This window comes from Thamnophis sirtalis, unplaced genomic scaffold, assembly GCF_051295495.1.
Source record: "Thamnophis sirtalis isolate CommonGarterSnake01/CBP01778 unplaced genomic scaffold, rThaSir2_p1.2 scaffold_4, whole genome shotgun sequence".
In the NCBI taxonomy this organism is placed as follows: Eukaryota; Metazoa; Chordata; class Lepidosauria; order Squamata; family Natricidae; genus Thamnophis; species Thamnophis sirtalis.
Genome location: NW_028261384.1, coordinates 92,229,011 through 92,250,887, shown reverse-complemented (window position 1 = coordinate 92,250,887; position 21,877 = coordinate 92,229,011). Strand labels below are relative to the sequence as shown.

Sequence of the window (21,877 nt, the reverse complement as noted above, 5' to 3'; positions counted from 1 at the left end):
AAAGATAAAGGTTCCCCTCACACATATGTGCTAGTTGCTCCAACTCTAGGGGCCAGTGCTCATCTCCGTTTCAAAGCCGAAGAGCCAGAGCTGTCTGAAGATGTCTCCGTGGTCATGTGGCAGGAATGACTAAATGCTGACGGTGCATGGAGCGTTATTACCTTCCCACCAAAGGTGGTTCCTATTTTTCTATTTGCATTTTTAACATGCTTTCTAACTGCTAGGTTGGCAGAAGCTGGGACAAGTATCGGGAACTCATTCTGTTATGCAGCACTAGGGATTTGAACCTTCCGATCGACAAGCTCAGCATCTTAGCTACTGAGCCACCGTGTCCCCAGATTAGAGATGTGCAAAATATTTGTGCACAATTAGATACATAGGACAGTTTATTTAGAGGGGGGGTGTCCTTCTGAGACAGAAATGTGTGTTCCAGATATTTTGATCTATGCACAGGATGAAGTAGGGCTGTTTTGTTATAGATATGGACTGAAATGGTTCAGGGAAACCAAACATTAACAGCTCTGGCAATTGAGGGGGAGGAGGGATGGATAGAAAAGTTCTGGGAAGTCAGGATGGAGGGAGTATAATGGATCATGCCAGTTTGGGAGTCCAAACTCCCAAACATTATGATGTAGAGAACATTGAGATGTAAGACCTATTGCTGTGAGAACTAAGAATGAAGTGGTAGGAAGATAAGAGAATGAGAAAATGGACTATTGAACCTATGTCATGCTGCTTTTTTGGCAGAATTGGCTGAGAAAAGACAGGGAAAGAAACATGCTGGGAAGGCTGAGGGGGCCACAATATATTTGCTCAGCCTTGCCATACTTACTTAATGAAATCCCCCCCCCCACTGGGTTTTAACTAAAACATGGAATAATAAAAATGTTGAGAGTTTAAAACAAATCACATTTCTCCTTTATGCCCTCCCTTGAAGGACATATGAATACATTGTTGGTTTTGCACATTGAATGAAGCCATAATACAGTTAACTTTGTAGAACTTATTTTTTTTTGTAGAACTAATTAAATGCTTTCATGCAATGTGTAAACTTTGTTTCTCTTCTAAAGACTGCAGTTTACCTCCCGATGGAACACATTCCTAGAGAAACATGGTTATTGAGAGTTAATTGTTAAGGTTTGAAAAAGAAAGAAAAGGATTGTCAGGAGACTAGAATGTCTTTAAATGTAGATGTTAAAGAGTTGACTGCTATCTCCAAATCTTTCTTGATTTTCAAGATTGAGTATTTTTCTACCGTTTTACTGTCCTTGTGCCTATTAGTGGCACTCAGTAACAACAAGAATACAAAGATGACAAGAGAGACGGTTTGCCTCTTGAAGCTTAATTTTTCATTGTATTAGCCAGGGTACAAAGTTGAAACCTTGCACTATGTCTCATAGAAAGTGTGACCTGCATACCAGCCTGAGACTGATCGAGGGAATGCATTCACATAAAAGGAGGAGCACTGGTTGCATCATCTGGTGTTACTTCTGACTTCTTTTTGATTTCCCACTAGTACTGGTTATTTTATCTACAGGAGTGGCTGCCCGGCCGACACGGCACTGTTTTTTATCATATGCATGAAGTTCTCGGGGTGACACCAGGTCCTGCAAAACATTCCATGACCAAGTGTATGTGGAGAAGATCTGGTAGAAACTGGGGTTGTTTGTCTCCAGCCCAATCTCTCCACCACGTAGTCTCTTCCACAGCTTCAGCATTTTGTTGCGTTCACGGAGAGCCATTACTTTCCGATAGGTGCCTGTCACTTTCTTGACCTGAATAGGAAAGCCAGAGAGTATGGATGGGAGATAAATCATCAGGATAACCATGCCAAAACTTTAAAAATAATTAATTGGGAAGCGTGATTAATTAGTAACGTTATAACTCCCAGAATTAAATCAGGACATTGGCTGGTGTTATGAGAAGGAGCTTTGAGGAATTTGAAGTTGGCAAATTTCCTCCCACAGCTCTTTATTCTTTGTTTTATAGTCTTATAATTAATATCTGATGCCTTTAAGAAAGATATACTGTATATTTACAGAATTCCAAACAAAATAAGATACAGTAAAAAAATGGGCATACAAAGTAATAAAGAAATGTCTTCTCAATAGTCAGTCAAAGTTAAATATGCCTACATAGTCATTCTTAAAAGTCTGGAAAATAAAATAGCAGAAAAATACTTGAAAGTATCAAACAATAAATATCAGATAAACAAAGGCATACAGAAAAAGAAATCAGATGATTACACCAATGGATGGACATTGCTGGAATTTTTTTCCATCCGGGCCCATTAATTTTTTTCATTCCATTAGCAGTTCAGCTGCAGGATTATATTCTACATCAATGTTTCTCAATATTGAGATTTTAAGATGGATGTACCGAATTTCAGGATTCCACAGCCAACATGAGCTAGTTTCTGAACTTCCCATAAAGATAGTATACTGCACACATGCATTATAGTAATTTAATTTAAAAGTTTCCAGGTTACTCTAGGCAATTTACAATAATAACATGGAAGAAAATGAAAGGAGTGCAAACAAAACAGAAGTAAAATAATAAAACAATGAAATAAACAACAAAAAAGAAACAAGAATGCATCAATATTATAATCAGAAAGATGGATGGGGAGAGAGAAAACAGTAAGCAATGGTTAAGTGAACTATGCTATACGTGAGTTTGATATACAAGACCAGCACAGGTGAATGTGAAACTCAGAAAGAAAAACTCCTACTACATTCCCACTCATATTGTCATTACGGAGAGCAATTACCCATTCCTTAAAGCAAAGGTCGCTAACTCCGGCGGACCTTGGATGAAGCAGATTATCTGGATCCCTTTCAGTCGGGTTTCAGGCCTGGTTATGGCACAGAAACTGCTTTGGTCGCGCTGATCGATGATCTCTGGTGGGCTAGGGATAGAGGACATTCCTCTATCCTAGTGCTTCTTGACCTCTCAGTGGCCTTCGATACCATCGACCATGGTATCCTTCTGCGATGGTTACAGGAGGTGGGAGTGGGAGGCACTGTCTTAAGGTGGTTCTCCTCCTACCTCTCGGACAGGTCGCAGTCGGTGTTGATTGGAGGACAGAGATCGACCCCTAGGCCCCTCAAATATGGGGTGCCGCAGGGTTCGGTCCTGTCTCCCCTCCTATTTAATATCTACATGAAGCCGCTGGGTGAGATCATACGCCGGCACGGGATCAAATATCATCAATATGCGGACGATACTCAATTGTATCTGTCCGCCCTGTGCCAACTCAGCGAAGCAGTGGAAGTGATGTGCCAGTGCCTGAAGGCTGTCAGGGTCTGGATGGGAGCGAACAAGCTTGCACTCAATCCAGACAAGACCGAGTGGCTATTGATGCTGCCTCCCAAAGATAGTCCAGACATTCCACCTCTTAACCTGGGGGGTGAAATCATACCCCCCCTCAGAGAGGGTTCACAATTTGGGAGTCCTCCTGGATCCGCAGCTGACGCTAGAACATCACTTGTCGGCTGTGACCAGGGGGGCCTTTGCCCAGGTTCGCCTGGTGCACCAGTTGCAACCCTATCTGGACGGGGAGGCCCTTCGGATGGTCACTCATGCCCTCGTCACCACTAGACTGGATTACTGTAACACGCTGTACATGGGGTTGCCCCTGAAGAGTGTTCGAAGACTGCAGTTGGTCCAGAATGCAGCCGTGCGAGCGATACTGGGTGTACCTAGATACACCCATGTTACACCCATCCTCCGCGAGCTGCACTGGCTCCCCATTGGTCTCTGGACACGCTTCAAGGTGCTAGTCGTTACTTTTAAAGCCCTACATGGTTTAGGACCTGGCTACCTGAGAGACCGCCTCCTGCCACTTACCTCCCAACGGCCAACAAGATCGCACAGGTTGGGCCTCCTCCGGGTGCCATCGACGGGACAATGCCAGCTGGTGGCCCCCCGGGGGAGGGCCTTCTCTGTAGCTGCACCGGCCCTGTGGAACAACCTACCCGTAGAGATCCAGACCCTTACCACTCTCCCGGCCTTCCGTAAAGCCACCAAGACCTGGCTGTTCCGGCAGGCCTGGGGCTATTGATCAATATCCAGCCCCACTTAGACAGAATGGATGGTGTGGAATTTTAATAATTGTATCTTTTATTTTAAATTTTTAAGTGCTTCTTTTACCTTGCCTGTAAGCTGCCCAGAGTCCCAAGGGAGTGGGCGGCATACAAATTTTATTAAATTGGAAATTGGAAATTAACTGATTTTAATTTTAAAATAAGTCCATCTAATGTAATTTGGTCCAGTCCAATAAATAGCACTTGTCTCAAAGAGCTTACCTCTTGTCGGATTGCATTCACGTCGTTCATAGTCAAACGCTTCTGACTTAGATCTGGAGAGAGAATGAGGGATGGTGTGGAAGTCTTGGTATGTTTAGGCTAAATATAAAAGAAAACAACAAAACAAAATGTATAGGTTTGTCAAATACTGAGCAGATTAGTATCATATAAATAAACATACAGAAAGGTTACCAGAAGGATTTAATCACTAGATGAAAATAGGCAGAATGCAATTGTATACTCACTATCTGCTTTATCCACCTCTTTTTACGGAGGAAATGGTCTTCAAAGGAGGAGAGGGGCAGCATTTTTCTTTCCACGTCCAGCTTCTGGACATCCTTCATTGTCTTCCCTCTCACCAAGACGTCCCGATTAGGGATCAAGGGAAAGATAGGCACTTGATTATAGGGACTCTCTGAAGGATTAACTTTTGCTAGGTGAAACAAAACACAGTCAAATGTCAGGATGCTCTTAGTGGTAGATCATCAGTACTCATCAATATCCAAACCCCACCCTAGTGAAAAGCAAAGGGAAATGAAGCAGAACACAGCAAAACACAAGAGAAGCAGATAGCCATTGCAAAACGCCTGGAAAGAAGCAGGACAGCAAATTAGCCTTCCTCACTGACCCCGGCTAAACAGAAATGAATGCATTTCTTTTTCTTTATGCTGTGCACACAGAATGGTAATGATATAATATATAATGGATATGGGGTTTTTTAAATGTTTTTCTTCTATACCGTGGCTCTGAAATCTTATCCAGCTCTTGTTAGCTATTGGAGGAAAAGCTTTGTAAACACAAGCACAGTCATCCAGTATAAACTACGATCATGCAAAAATGACCAAATGTGCATTTACAATGCAAACTCAACTTTTATATTTATGTTCAACATTGCACACAAGAAGGTGTATTATTTCTGCAGATATTCTTAATTATTTTCTTTTACTAGATAGCTGAAGTCCTAGGAATTTGGAAAAACCATAGCAAATGTTCCTCCAACCAGCAATGGGTGGTGGAACAGAGATGGTATTCAGCAGGTTTTGACCAGTTCTGGAGAATCAGTAGCGGAAATTTTGAGTAGTTTGGGGAACCGGTAAATGCCACCTCTGACTGCCCTGCCCCCATCTATTCCCTGCCTCCCGAGTCCCAGCTGATTGGGAGGGAATGGAGATTTTGCAGTTCCTCTGGAGTGGGGTGGGAATGGAGATTTTACAGTATCCTTTCCCTGCCACGCCTACCATGCCATGCCATGCCCGCCAAGCCAAGCCATGCTCACCATGCTATGCCTATCAAGCCACTCCCACAGAACCGGCAGTAAAATTTTTTGAATCCTTCCACTGTAGTGGAAGTAGTATAATTTATATTTGCAACAACAGAGAAGATGACGTCATATTTAATCTGGGCATGTATCTTTGGTAAATAATAAATTAACGTATAATAAATTTACTGATAAAAATCACTGCAAAAGAATAAATAAATAAATAAAATATATTTCCCATCTCCTTACTGTATCATTTCACTGAAGCTATTTACAAAAGTAGGAATTCTTTGTAGCACTGAAATGATTTTTAAGAGGTGTGCCTAAAACCTTATCCAATATCAGAATGGTTATTTTGCACTGGAATTAATTCCTTTTGTGGAAGCAGAAAATAAGAGTCTAATCAAATGCTGTGTACTTTCCTCATCCCCATTCCTTATCTGGAAAAAAAATTTCTCAGGGAATGTGGTCATCAATTGTAATATTCTGGGCAACAAAGCATTGCTTCCTTGCTACCATATGAGCAAAAATCCAACAAATGGATCTTTTACTGCTTTCCTGCTTCTGTTACACAAATGCTCACCCATTAGGAGAAAAAAAGGAGAGACAGACGATCCCAGCGTGGGACTAATGCAATGCAAAATCTGTATTTAGCACAGACTGTGCTCTAAAAAGAGTCTTGAAAAGGAAAATTCTTACTCCCTCGCAATGCTATTCTATATAATGCCCAATGTGCCTAAAACTATTTAGCAAAACAGCTTCATAATATCATCCTCTGCATCTACTTTTAAAAAAATCTCCCCCATCCCCCAGCCGTCACTTTTTTCTAGAGTGCTTTTTCACTAATACATCAATTCTATTGTAATTAAGCTTAAATACACATAATTGAGTGGGACATGTATGCTGTTTTTTTCATTGATCTCCTTATAAATTATAGTTTTTTTTTCAAAGCATGTCTTCAGTCCATAATTATTATATTAACTATGGTGTAATAGATCAGCAAGGCATATTTTTTGTGCAAAAACTCTGAAATCACTAAATATGTTCAATTCCATTACAAAAGAAAACCAGGGAAATTCCATGGTTTAGCTTAAGAGATTTAAGGTTATCAGTTCCATTTTTACAGTGTATGATCCACCAGGTTCTTAACAAATATAGTTCAGCTCTGAAGTTTGCTGCAGGGTGAGTGCTTACCTTGGAGATTTGCCACATACGTTTCCAGTTCCTTTTCGTTCATGATGCAGATGCGGGCAGCACCAGCAAAAGCAGCAATAGGGGAAGAATGGCTTCTGGGCAATCTTTCTTTATCAGATGGGTGTTGATCCTGTTTGGGCTGCGAAGCTTTCTTGCCTGTAAAGTCCAGGAACTTTTGGCGATAATAGCTAGAAAATAAGACAAGGAAAAATTAAAGTGAAGATTAAATAAACCTGAGGAAGACTTATAAGTATAAGATGGTTAAACCATTTGCTTTCTTTCTTGTTGGCAGAGTTTTCCCTGTCTTTTTAAATTCAGATTCAGATTGTTTATTTGTATGCCGCCCTTTTCCCTGGGGGGACTCTTAGCCCATCCATCATTCTCTTTAATGATATCCTGTGCAACTAACCTTTTCTCTCTTTTGAGAGAGAAAAATACAATATTTTCCTCTCGTCATCTTTTGCAGCATTTTTAAAAAATCCAGTGCCTTCGTCCTGCAACCATCCTTTTTATATATCGAATCAGCATGATTGTATGCATTTTACAGGCAGTCTTCAACTTATGACCACAACTGAGAACAGGATTTTTATTGTTAATCAAGGCAATTGTTAAATGAGTTAGATCTAATTTATGACTTTTTTGCCATGGTTGTTTTAAACAAATCACTTGCAGTTATTAATAATATGATTGTTAAGTGAATCTGGCTTCCCCACATTGACTGCTTGTTGGAGGCCATCTGGAAAGGCCACAAATTGCAATAACATGATCCTGGGACATTGCAACTATTGTAAATATATATTGGTTGCCGATGTGTATGTGAATTTTGATTTGACCATGAAGATGTTGCAACGGTTGTACAGGGCGGGGCATAACCTTTTCCTAGGGGGTCACAGCAACACTTGTAATAACAACACAAATAATTCATACACCATTCGAAAGCCCATCAAAAACTGAGTTTATTGACACGATTTAATAGTCAGTATGACCACCATTAGCCCTTCGAACAGCATTCAAACGAGGTGGATAAGAACACAACAAATCTTCAAACAGTTCCGTTCGATTTTCCAGATTTTTCAACACAGTTTCCAAATTCATTCTCAAAGTTTCAACCGAATATCGATTTTGACCTTGCTCCTGAATCATCAGAGCTTCCACTTCATGCTTAATTATGGCCCCAATGTTCTCTGCCGGATTGAGATCTGGCGAATTTCCCGGCCAGACGTCATTGCCCCAAAATTCGACATTGTTTTCCTTTAACAATTGCTGAGTCGCATTTGCACGCATGCAAGGAGCTTTGTCATGAAGAAAGACAGCCTCACCAACCACCAAGACATTGTCTGGATCACTGAGAAATGGAATGACATTCTCCAATAAAATTTTCTCACGGAAATAACTGCCATCCCAGGATTCCCCTTTATCCTTCAAAACCCAATGCAGTTTCTTGGCTGTGAAAATGACGAAAATCCCGATGCAAGTCGGATTGCGAACGATTTGTCGATATCGTTCATGTTTGGCGATGTCGTCGACGTCTTTAGCCCAAATTCGATCATTCTGGAAATTCGGTTTTCGAATGGCATAAACGAAGAATTCGTCAGATGGCGCCAAATGAAGAAAATCTTCCTCGGTCCATTCAGACAACCAATCGCACAACCAAAGCCGATCTTGAACGTGTGTTTGAGTTTTCAATGGTTTGCAAATGACGTGGAATGGCTTCAAACCTTCTCGTTCTCGATATCGGCCGATTGTCCTTTGATCAACTTGTTTTCCACGAATTTGAAGGATTTCTTGGGCCACTTTTCGGTTTCCTTTTCGTTGTTTGCGACTGCCAGTTGCAATGATGGCTTTGCTTTCTTGGGACAGTTGCAGAGGACGCCCTTCTCCAAATTTTGTGAAACATTCTTGGGCTGTTTTGTTCCAATTATCAGTAACCCAATCCGGATGATGTTTCAATTTGTTTGCAATCCATTTTCGATTGATAAACGTCACTCCAGCATCGCGAGCCTCTCGAAAGGCAATGCATTTTATTCTGTCAATGATCCTTTGTTCTTCCGAATTGAATTTTCCAGCCATTCTTAAAGCAAATTTAACATTTAATAGCTCATTCAATTCAGTTTTTTATGGGCTTTAAAATGAGGTGTCGCGGAAGTTGTAAACTGCTGTCGATCTTGCTGTGACCCCCTAGGAAAAGGTTATGCCCCACCCTGTAAGTGCAAGTGCCAATTGTACGTCACTTTTTCCGCTGCTGTTGTATCTTCAAATGATTACCAAATGAATGGTTGTAAGTCAAGGGCTACTTGAATAACATAATGCCGTTCATCAGATTCATTGCTATTGTAGCATAACTTTCTTTACTTGTAAGACAAATGTTTTGCCTTGTGCTTTCTCGTTAAGCTGTGGATTTAACTTATTTTATTTCATGCTTGGGAAATTTCCTTTAATAGCTATGTTTTGTTCTGCTGCCACAGAAATAAAGCAGAAGATGGTACAGAAATAACTTTATTTATTTATTTTTTGCCTTCAATTTCATTGCATTAGCATTTTGTAAAATATTGCTAAAATACGACCCCAAAACATGGTCCCACTAAAACCCAAGAGTCCCTTGACTTTTGCTGCTGCTGCTGCTGTTGCTCAATACTAGACTAGCCTGTAATAAAGCTCACTTCATCTAGTGTCAGATTGTGAATGATAAGGCTGACATGGTATACATTATCAGGACCTGGATAGGTATGAGATGAGGGTATGCCTTCTCTCTCAGAAATATGCTCCCCTCCGGGTGTTGAATATAGCAGCAGTCAATATGGAGTGGGAGTGGTAGTGTGGCTGCTTTTATTCAGAAGTCTCTAGTGACCTACTACGTACATGCATAGCTGGATGTAAAGCTTTTTGTGAAGCAGAGTCATAGGGATCTTACTGCTTATCTACTTTCCTCCCTGTGGGCCAGCTAAGCTCTGCCTGAGCGCCTAGATTCATGGAGTTGATTGTGATATTCCCCAGACTGGTGGTGCTTCAAACAGTCTTGTGGTCCCAGAAACAGAGGTGGCCTGGAAATTCATAGCTATCATGGTGGTCCTGGATCTGGGCCAACTTATTGACAGTCCAACTCATACAGGGTGCAACACATTGGATCTGGTGTTTATTGCAAGCCAATGGCAAGGTGCCCAGAATCCTTCTGCATAGGGTTGAGGATACAGCAAATGCATTTTGCAGTCCATCCCACAGCATTGTTCATGTGATGATGGGGCATTGGGATAGCGATGGCAGTGGTAGAACATCAGTATGGTCTTAATGGTGGGGGCAGGAGGGTATTAGTGGAGGGTGGAGCACCAGTGGCAGGAGGTGGAGTGGTGTCAGTGGGGGCAGGACAGTGGTAGCAGTCTTCCACAACAATCCCAGTTTCTCATGTGGCTCCTGGGGAAAATTAGAGTATGTTAGATAGAGTTGCTCAACTTCAGGCCCAGTGGAAGTGATTAAGGCATATTCTAGCTTGATTATTTCAAGGTGTTTGAGCAGCCAATTATGGGGAAACGGACAGGGTCCTTACTTCGGTAAGCTTGACCATCTGTAATGTGGACTTATGCTCCTCATAATTAATTAAGATCTCCTGGGAAGTTGCATTTGATTGGATCTAAGTGGTGGGTTAATGCCTCTTTTTGGGAGGGAGGTGGTTCTGCTAGCTTTAAAAGGGATGGTAGTTCATTTTCTCCTGAAAAGACCATCCATGGACCTTATAGACTTGGATAACTTTTTCCTGATATCTTTTTAAAGCAAGGTTATTTAGTGGATAGTGAGATGCCTGATGAAGTAGATTATCTATCCTTTTGCAATCAGAATTCAGGCAGGCTATAGTATTGAGACATCATCTGGTTGCTCTATATGACATGTTATATACTGGTATGTATTGCTAGTTCATCTATGATATGCCATGCACTAAATAACCACTGGTTGCCTTGTGGATGATCTTGGAGATCTTGGTATATTTTCATCATCTCTACTCCACAAAATCAGACTACTTTTTTTAAAAAAAGATTTTTATTAACAAACATGTAAAATACACACACACATAAATTAGACATACACCACATTTATACAATACAGTGCAAACAGGAACTTCCTGTTTTTTATAATAGCAATCATCAATCGATACTGCCCACTTTATATTATTTCCCCTTTTATTGTATTTCATTTAGATTTCAACATTCTTAACCCTCTTTTTTTACTCATAACTATTATTTTTGAGTGTTGTTATATTCTTTCATTGATTTTTGTTTCTTTCCTCCATCCACCTATACCATTTATCCCATATCTGGTAGAATTCTGATTCTTCCTTTCCCTGTATTTCTTTAGTTAGTTTATCCCTTTCGGCACAGTCCATAATCTTTCTTATTATTTCACCTTCATTTGGGAATAATTTGTTTTTCCATTTCTGGGCAAAGGCAATCCTTGCCGCCGTAAGTATATGTAGTATTAAATACTGGATTTCTTTTTTGTATTTCACCGACAAAATTCCTAATAAAAAAACTCCGGGTTTCCATTCTATTTTAACTCCTGTTATTGCCTCCAGCCAATTTTTGATCCTTTTCCAAAAAATTTTTGCCTCCTCACAGGTCCACCATAAATGATAATATGTTCCGTGTATTGATTCGCATTTCCAGCATTTTGGGGAGGTATTTGTTGAAATTTTAGCTAACCTTGATGGTGCCAGGTGCCATCTGTAAAACATTTTGTACTGGTTTTCCTCGTATGAAACTGATAGTGTCATTTTTAGATTTATTCCCCAAAATTTTTCCCATTTGTCTAACTCAATATTATAGCCAAAGTTCTGTGCCCATTTTATCATTTGTTCTTTCACAATTTCCTCTTCCATTTTATACTTCAGGAGGAATTTATATATTCTCCCTATCATCTTTCTATCTGGGCTTTGAATAATTTTATCCAATTTGTGTGGTTTCTGTTTCAATGCCATATAATTTAGTATCTTTATTGTATTTAGTTTTGATTTGGAGGTAAGTTAGCCAGTCAACTTTCATGTTCTGATCTGCCAATTCTTCAATTGTTTTTAAATTTCCCTGTCTATCAATTAAGTCTCTGTATTTTAGGATTTTGTTCCAATCTGTAAGATTTGGGTGAGTCGTCCTTTCTGTTGGTGATAGCCAATTTGGGATTTTCACATAGTGGATTTTTTTGATTTTGAACCATTGTTGCAATAATGCTCTTCTGATTAAATGATTTTGAAAGTATTTGTGTGTTTTATTTTTATCATCCCATAGAAATGTATGCCAACCTGCCTGCAGGTCATGGCCTTCTAAGGTGAGAATTATTTTATTCTTTAGCTCTATCCAGTCCTTCACCAATGTTATTGTTACTGCTGATGCATATAAATCCCAATTTGGTAATGCTAAGCCTCCCCTCTCCTTGCTGTCCTGCATTGACTTTAGTTTAATCCTCGGTTTTCGTCCCTACCAAATGAAATAACTTAGCGGTTATTTTCTTTAAATCTTGAAAGAATTTTTTACCTGGATTAATAGATGCGGCTTGCAACAGGAATAGGATTCTTGGTAAGATATTCATCTTAATTGTTGCTATACGTCCCATAAGTGAATATTTTTCCAATTTTCTAAATCTTTCTTTATTTGTATCATTAATTTATTATGATTATCGTCTTTAATTGTGGAACATTTTGCTGACAGCCAGATTCCCCAACTATTTCACTTTCTTAGTTAATTGCAATCTGGTTGCTACTTCCAGTTCCTCTTGTTGCTTTTTTGTCATGTTCTTGGTTATCATTTTTGTCTTTATTGATCTTTAGTCCTGCCACTTCGCCATATTCTTCTAATTTTTGAATTAATTTCAAGTTGGATTCTAATGGGTCCTCTAGAACAAATACTAAGTCATCGGCACAGGCTACGTTTATTGGGCTTATAATGAGGTCTCTTTTACTTAGTTTTATAAATGCATATTTATTCTTCTTTCATTTTGTTAGTTAATTCATGGTGTTTTCTATTTACCCCTCTTACATTCCAACTTGTATTCTTTCATATATCATGGCTGGTCCCATCAAATTGCCACCTATTAAACTTTGATCAACTGAGAGTTTCACATATACAGCAGTAAGTGGAAAGGGAGGAATCTTTAGAAGGGCAAAGAATAATTTGCAAAATGCAAGTGACATTTCAATGAAGGACATGAATGAAATAGGAATTTCATACTAAATGTCTGATGTATACATTGTCGTTTCTTTCAACTAAATTTTTTACATTTAATAAAGATATTTACTTTGATAACCAATCCTCCTAAGAACAAAAAATAAATCCTCCTAAATTCTTTTTTCGTTTTTACAGTTTTTCATTAAACCTTTTCTAATAAAAAGATTGCTAGATAATTTACATTAGCTTTGATTGTAAAAAAAAAAAGATTCCCATTGAAACAGTTTTGTATAATTGAAAAGATTTCCAAATTACTGTAAGAATAAAATGTGAACCAGATTCAAAACATTTTCCCATTTATTGTCATTTGGGAGACGCCCCAAATTGTTGTTAGTAAAGATATTAATGACTAAAGGATTACTCCATACTCTTAAAATTTAACAAATTTCTTTTTGAACCCTTTTGTAAGAAGAAATGAGTCTCTGGGTTCATATAAACATGCAAGGAACAATATGTGAATCAGTCTATGTTTTTGTGCATATGCAGTATTCTTAGGATCTCCTCTTTCTCACCTGACAATAATTGTAGTAGTATTTCTTGGCAGTTTAGATGATTCCACCAGTTTTGACAAGAGCTCAAAGAACAAAATTCCTCGGGCATCAACAGTCTCTTTGTCATCTTTCTTAGGGGCTGATGGGAAATAGAAGATTTATGTCAAGAAATTGCCAGAGTGGAAAAAGAGAAGGCTAAAAACATTGCAGAAGGGCAGGTGGCATAAGACTCCCCTCATCTGGGAACACAAATCTTTTCTTCAGAGTAGCATGGAAAGTCCTAATTACTGAGTCAATTCACAATGCTCTCTAAAAGGTAAAGGGAATCTTTTTTTGCATTCATCCCTGGAAAATTACTGGGCATAAAATTCAGCTATGAAGCAGTTTCCATTCAGTTGGATCTTTTAATAGATTTTTTGGGGGTACATTTTTTATTTTATTTTAAAATATTTATCAACATCAATTAATGAACAGTGTGGCATCTGGGTATTGTTCACTTTGATACAAATAACAATAATAACAATACTATTTATTGCATAAGTCAACTTTTGAAATCTTAGTGTTAATACATGTTTGTATTAAAATATAATCCTTCATTATTCAGTTGTTCAGAATTTCAATGTGCCATTCTAATACCAATCACAATATTATATCAGCATACAGGTTATTGCTTTTATTCTATTATATAAAAATGTATATACTAATATTGTCCCTACTTTTTATTTCTACCTCTATGCCAGCTTCTGGTTAAACCATCATTACTAGTCCTAGTATTGATACACACACGTTTATATTGAGCTAGAATTTAAATTCTAAATTACCTTCTAAATATAGTCCTTCATTGTTTAGTTGTTCAATGTTTCAATACGCCACTCTAATGCTAGTCGCCATGTTATTTAAACATACCTAATAATACTATCTTTCAACCTCTAATCTTTCTGTCTAGCTATTACTTTTATTCTATTATATAAAAATGTGCTTTCAATTATTTATAAAAACAAAGGTGGGGTAAAAATCTAATAAATAAATATTAAGTACAAATATTTCTGACCCCCCCACTCTTCTGTTACTGTATTTTTTGGAGTATAAGATGTACATTTTCCCTCAAAAAAGAGGGTGAAAGTCTTATAAAATGAATACAGCATTTTTGGCCACCTGAAACCCCGCATGCCCCCTTTTTTGACAAAAAACAGGCCCATTTTAATGGAAAATGGGCCATTTTGGGGGGAGGTCTGCAAAGTGCTAATTTTTTTTTAAAAAAAATTGCCTCTTCAAAATCTTGGCGTGTCTTATACTCCAGTGCATCTTATACTCTGAAAAATACGGTATTTCAATTAGAAATGTACATGTTGCTTTTGGTTGCTTTTATTATATTATCTACTTAATTATTTAATCTATTATTTTTTAAATTATCTTCTGTCATAATTCAAAATTCTGTTATTTGGTTAAACCAGTAATCAATTGAAAGCTCTGCATATTTTCCAACAGTTTGTCATGGAATTAACTTTTCTTTTTCTTTTGTAAAGGAAATATTAATTTGGTAGTCAGCAGGGAAGATAATATTATTTTCCAATTATGCTATTTATTTGTTTTAAGATATGTTACATTTCTTTAAAAAACCTGTTCCAAATATTTTTTCACCCCTTTATATTTTCATTAACACGGACAAATATATCAATTTTGCATCTGCTTTTATTTTTGCTAACTCAAATTTAAATATTCCAATTTATGCAAATGTGTGTGGTTGCTACTGAGTTTTTAATCTGTATTTTAAAAAAATCAGAATTATATATAAAATTACACGGAAGCCTTGTTCATTACATGTATTTTTAGAGTTATTCTCTTTGTTACTCATTATATGATCAATGAATATATTAACTGGCCTGAGCTCTATTACTGATTCATATCAGGACCACTAAAGCTTAGTTCCTGTAATACATGCTAATGAGAGGGAGAGAGAAAGAAAGAGAGAGAGAGAGGGCGGGAGGGAAGAAGGGAGAGAGAAAGAAAGAAAGAGAGAGAGAGGGAGGGAGGGAGGGAGGGAGAGAGAACGAAAGAGAGATGGTAAGCTTGTCTTGCCATTGCTTAGCAACGTCATCCCATTGTATGAAATACTACGGGCAATTTCGCATGGAAAACCCAAGATGCATAATCTATATGGGAAATAGGGGATCTGTCCTACTAATAAGAAAGTTATTTTTCTTCTCACCTACGGCCTGGATGAATCGCTTGGTATCAGTGATGATGTTGAGGAAATCTGTGAAATTTATTTTTCCATCTCCTGAAAAAGAGTTCCCACAAATGGAAGAAAAACCAGGAACAATCAGTTAATAAGATAGACTGAAAGAAGCTACTTCCAATTATGCCTTATTCCTACTTCAGGTGGAAACGCGACAATCTTGTTTGTACTGTAAAGGTAGCCTTTGACTTGCAACCATCCATGCAGTGATCATTCAAAGGTACAATGGAACTGAAAATAGTGATGATTGTTGTAGTGTCCTTGAGGCCACATGATTGCGATCAATACAGTGGGCAAAGCAGCTTACCCTTATGATGGTTGCAGCATCCCAGGGTCACCATGTCATCACCATATAAAATCTTCCCAACTGGCTTTTGACAAGCAAGGTCAATGGGGACGCCAACAGGGATTGCAAATCATGGACCACTTGATGTCTTGCTTCATGACCATGGCAAAACCGGTCACAAAATTGGGTATGGTCGCAGGATGCCTTGCTTGATAACAGTACCACTTAATGACAAATTTTCCAGGCCTCTTTGTGGTTATAAACCAAGGATTATCTATATACTTCTGTTCATTCATTAGTCCTGTGTATACTGGAATAAGAGTTCTGATTGTAATCCAAAGATGTGCTGGGTTTGGCTCATACCAGCTTGCAAGAGCTGATTATGTTTTTTTTGGAATTTTGCATGCTGATTGAGAGCAGAACTCGCATGTGTCAGTCAACTGTTTGGCAGTTAGTGATACAACATGGCAGAGGCAATGAAGACGTTGAAATTTTTTGGATTGGGGAGAAAGAATCAATTGTGAAACATTTATCAATATGCCACTCTCCTAAACTGTTTTATCCACCAGAATATGAAGAGACTGAAAGTGCATTTTATCTAATGCCTTATTTCCAGTTATAGCCAGCCTGTTGCTCCTGAACAATGGTGGGATTCAGTCAGTTTGCACCTATTCGGGAGAACTGGTTGTTAACTTTCTAAGTAGTCTGGAGAACCAGTTGTTGGAAGAAATCTCATTTACAGGGCTAACCAGTAAGGAAAGCAGGAAGGAAACATTCTGGTGTTATTTCTAGCCTAATCTCTATTGCCCTGCTTACAGAAACTGTCTCACTGATTAACCCTTATTACATTGTAATAGTTAAGGCAAAGCGCTCATTGACCTGAGTTGAGTTGGCCATGCTCACCCAGTCACCTGATCACCAAGCCCTGCCTATCCAGCTGGTCATTCATACAGAGAACCAGTTGTTAAATTATTTGAATCCCACCACTGCTCCTGAGAAGCCAACATACAACCTATAAGGGCAATGAGCTTCATTTGTTATTTGTGTCCAGCATGAAATGGAAGGAGGGGGCAAAGAGTAACTTAATAGTTGTAAAGTAGAGCAAAAAAACAGGCAGCTTTCTGCAAGGAATGTAGAGAATGATCTGACTGCATCAGCTCTAGAAAGTAGATTGGACTAGGAAATTGGCTCCATAGGAAGAAGTATAGAATTTATAAATTCTTGGAATAGGAAATACTATAGAACTATAGGGATAGACTACAGAGACAGAATCTTGTAACCTCAAAAAATCAGGGAAGAGTCAGTTTGAACGTCTCTTCCTAATACTATCTTCCTTCCCAGGACTTCAAGGCCATCTTCCTGATTCCTATAAATAGTGAGTCTAAGGATGAGTAGAGTGGGAATATGCTTCCCAAAACCAAGATGTAAAACTACAGTAGTTGTTGAATTATGACCACAATTGAGCCCAAAATTTCTGTTGCGAAGTGAGAAATTTGTTAAGTCGGCTTTGCCCCATTTTACAACATTTCTTGCTATTGTTAAGCTAATTACTCTCGTTCTTAATTTAGTCACATGGTTGTTAAGTGAATTGGTTTCCACATTGACTTTGCTTGACAGAAGGTTGCAAAAGGTGATCATGTGACCCCGGGGCACTGCAACCATCACAAGTATAGTCAGTTGCCAAGATATGAATTTTGATTATGTGATGCTGCAATGGCTGTGTGAAAAATGGTCATAAGTCACTTTTTTCAGAGCCGTTGTAGCTTCGAATGGTCACTAAATGAACTGTTGTAAGTCAAGGACTACCTGTATGTGCAAGGTATCTGAATTTTAGCTTTGTACAAATTTTCAACACATACTGAGAACTGGTATTTCTCCCCAATTTACAGGCACCCATTGTATATAAGACATCAAGCACATAAGAAAAAGGGAATTGTTACTGGTTTAGTGAGTGCCTCAATCGTCAACTGTTCAGTTACAATAATGCTGAAAGATGAATTTTACAACCAATGTCAGATCTTTGTAGCAGCTATTAATCACATGACTGCCGTTATAGTCAATATGTGTTATCCTGTGCCTATTTTCTCCTCCATGCAAAGCAAAAAGTTGGAAAGAGAGTGTAAGCAGGTAGATAGTAAAGAATACATTGGGCTGTTTGCATAGTGTGCTCATGCACCCCATACAATGAAATTAAATGCCACCTTCAGTGTACATTATAACTATAAAAATAAAACACAAACACACATTCTTCACATTCTATACAATTGAATTGGAAACCCCTGATATTATATTAATATTGCACTATACAGTAGATTTATATAGATTTATAAATTTACACTATATAGTAAATCTTATCACTTTCAAGCTAGAAAACAGTTATGGTGGTATAATTTTCCACCTAGTAATTGTTTTGCTAAACAATGGCATTATTGGTACTAATTATCACCACTAAATAAGGCTTATTGCTATGCACTTACCGTCTGTGTCAGCATATATCAGTTCGTCAAGAACTTCCTCATCTGTTAAGTTGATTCCTAAACTATGGGCTGTGGTCTCTAGGGCTGCCTGATCAATTATGCCATCAAGATCCTTTTTGAATGTATCATAAGCTGCACGGAAGGCTATGCAGAGATACAGAGTGAGAAAGAGAAAAAGTAGGAGGTAAGACTCAGGAGAAGTGGAAGCAGGAAAGCTCAGGTACCTGCTCACCAGCCTTTTGCTATGAATGTACCCTGTCCTTGCATCTGATTCCTGGTAAATCCCATTATTGTCTTATACGCTGGTAATTAATGGACTAAAGAAAGGATTGGCCACATTGATATGTTCCCTTCCATCATGCTGGACCAGTTGTCGTAACTGTCAGCCATAACTGACTATGGCTTTCTGGGAATGATGGGAAATGATTAATGCATTTGGACGGCATAAGATATCAATGGATGATTTAAAATAAATATGCTTCCCTGTTTTCCACAGAATTTTAAATGTAGTTATTTTCTATATTTTTTATTTCATATGACCAAATTGCATATCCTCTAACTCCAGTCCCAAATTCTGGAAACTGTTTTATGAAAAACTTGGCAGTTTCTTCTCTAAAGCTGCTACCCAATTTGAGCCAAGGTGGCGCAGTGGTTAGAGTGCAGTACTGCAGGCTACTTCAGCTGACTGCTAGTTCGGCAGTTCGGCTGTTCAAATCTCACCGGCTCAGGGTTGACTCAGCCTTCCATCCTTCCGAGGTGGGTAAAATGAGGACCCTGATTGTTGGGGGCAATACGCTGACTCTGTAAACCACTTAGAGAGAGCTGAAAGCCCTATGAAGCGGTATATAAGTCTAACTGCTATTGATGCTTGCAACCAAAGATCAGTTCCTGTTGTTGTAAATTGGGGAGACCATTCTACTAGAGCAGTGGTTCTCAACCTTTTCTTCACCACAGACCCCCCCTCCTTTAAATACCTTTTATAGCCATGGAGCCATGGCCATGGACTACCAAGACTTAACTCAACATTTAAATCATACATCTGATTTCAAGACGACCGTGTGGGAACATTGCAGTCCTCCAGGGGTCGATGGACTGCAGGTTGAGAACCCCTGAATCAGAATATTAATTAATTAATTAATTAATTAATTAATCAGATGTATATTGCTGCGCATCTTATGGAAGGAGACTCTGGGAAGGGTACAACAATCCAATAAAACAGAAAAATAAATAAAACAATTATAATTTAAATTATTATATAATTATTAGAAAAACAATAGAAACAAAAAAGTAAAAACAGATATATTTTTTTAAGAAGTTGTAATATTATAGCAGGTTACTGAAGGTGCTTTAGGGATCAAAGCACTTTAAAATGGCCAGAAAAAGCAAAAAAATTGTAACAACATACCATCATAACACAATAGGAAATATCATTATTTATATATTTTCTTATTTGGACACTGATTTCTTACAGTAGACATTAAAGTATCATCATGCATTTTTCTGAGGATTATGAAGATTGCACATAATACAATTGCAGTATAAGTTAACAACCAAATCTTTGATAAAATCTATGAAAAACAACAGTATTATTTTTACAATAATACAAAGCTTACATGTTTCTATTTTATGCTTGGAACCTCTAAGTAAAAACTCTTCTCCACAAAACAATTCTCATGAAGAAGGCAGATTTAAATTAAGTGTGTAAATTAACAGGATAAGATTAATGATAAAATTATTACATCTTTCAGACACATTCTTCACAAATCAGTGGTGAGCTGCTGCCAGTTCTGATTGGTTTGGATGAACCGGTAGTTGTGACCCCTGGGTGGCCTCACCCGCCCATCACAGTGCTGTGCTGTCCTAATTAGCCATGTTTTTGAAGTTGCACACATGTGAGAAAGGCGGTGCACGAGTGAAATGCATGCGTGGATGGTGTGCAAGCAAAGTAAGTGTGCACACGTGCGCGCTCACATTTTGAGTGCTGGGCAAACTGGTTGTTGATTTATGTGCTGCCCACCTCTGTCACAAAGTGTATATGGGGCCTTGATAAGATTCAAGTTATATGATTTCTAAGTAAGAGAAATACCTTCTAGCTGTTGCTTACTCAGCTTCTTTACTGCTTTGGTTTTGACCTCTTCGTTGAAAGTCACAGAAGGGAAAACCCTGTCCAAATAAAAAAATAAACAAACAATACTGATTAATTAATAAACAATACTGATTAATTTCCAAGAACACTGCTGTTTTTATGAAAAAGGGGAAAATACTGGATGCAAAATGCAGATGTTTCTAGAAAAAAAGTGCAGTCATTATTAATGATCAGCAATGTAAGAAAAGCATTTGCTCAATTATTATTAAAGTTATTAAAGAAAGACTGATTCATTGAAAGTTCATTTCATAATAAAATATTAGTATGTTATCTGGATATTGATTTGCATATTCCAAAATAATATGGGAGATAAATAATATGATTAAGCAACAAATAATCTTTTAAAATTCATTCCAGCCCTGAAAACCCACTACTTAATTACCAAAGCTTCAGTGACAGAAGAAATCAGATGGATAAATCTTGCCCTACCTGCTTGGTGTTTGGAATGACTTCTCCGCCAGTCTGGGTAACTTGAACATCTTTGCATCTGGCATTTTATTTGGATATGTTCCTATGAAGAAAAGAGAATACGTTTACTGTCAGGACCAACAATTCTCTTCTTGTTATTGAATCATAGCTAATTTCTTTGGGCTGAGTCAATTCTTTCTACCACAATGACACAGATTTATATTGTCATCTTTATAGATTTATTACAATTAGATGATTTTAAAAGCAGAAAAAGGCAAGAATACCAGATAATGTATATGAATTCATATTTGAGTGGTAGAGTCTTTCTCTAGGAGGCTTGAGAATTATAATTTTGAGAATGCATCCTTTGTCAGATTACTTTATTCACTATAACACCAACAGTGTATGTAAAGTAAGAAAAACATACAGGGAAAGAGAATCTTCAAATCCAGTATTAATACAGCTAAGCTAAAGATAACTATGCACCAACCTCCTACTTAAGACCATCCAGTCAACTTCATTATGAGTGCTGATCTTCATTAGTCCAGCATCATTATAAGAGTAGTTGGCAGCACAATCATCTTAGTAGAATGCTACTCAATTTGATATCTGCTCTACATACACTTGTATGCGCAAATATAGACTGAATTTTCCCCATATTACTATTAGTGCTTGAACAAAGAAATAGCCACCAGATGTAACTTCTGCATGTTTTGTATGGACAGTAACTGAGAGTTTTGTTCCCTTTTTATGGGAATCATCAGTGAATCCAAAAGTACCAAGAGCCTCTTGCTTTCTTCCTGAAAAGCACCTGAAAACAGTTCCCACCCCCAAAAATTTGGTTTCTGAAATATAAATGATTAAACAT

At 38.0% G+C, this 21,877-nt stretch overlaps 1 protein-coding gene across 1 annotated transcript in view; it reads right to left on the bottom strand.

The window, feature by feature from the left end:
- Positions 1–1,326: 1,326 nt before the first annotated feature.
- The window catches only part of LOC148045982 (uncharacterized), a 121,796-nt gene continuing 101,245 nt past the window's right edge, over positions 1,327–21,877 (bottom strand). Inside the window, exons 58-66 of the mRNA XM_087713393.1 lie at positions 21,031–21,112; positions 20,542–20,618; positions 18,456–18,599; positions 15,663–15,734; positions 13,475–13,592; positions 6,760–6,947; positions 4,553–4,740; positions 4,308–4,406; positions 1,327–1,775 (exon numbers count right to left, since the gene is read on the bottom strand). Of these exons, the coding sequence (XP_087569519.1) occupies positions 1,485–1,775; positions 4,308–4,406; positions 4,553–4,740; positions 6,760–6,947; positions 13,475–13,592; positions 15,663–15,734; positions 18,456–18,599; positions 20,542–20,618; positions 21,031–21,112 (1,259 nt within the window). The 3' untranslated portion in view covers positions 1,327–1,484. The remainder of the gene's footprint in view (positions 1,776–4,307; positions 4,407–4,552; positions 4,741–6,759; positions 6,948–13,474; positions 13,593–15,662; positions 15,735–18,455; positions 18,600–20,541; positions 20,619–21,030; positions 21,113–21,877) is intronic.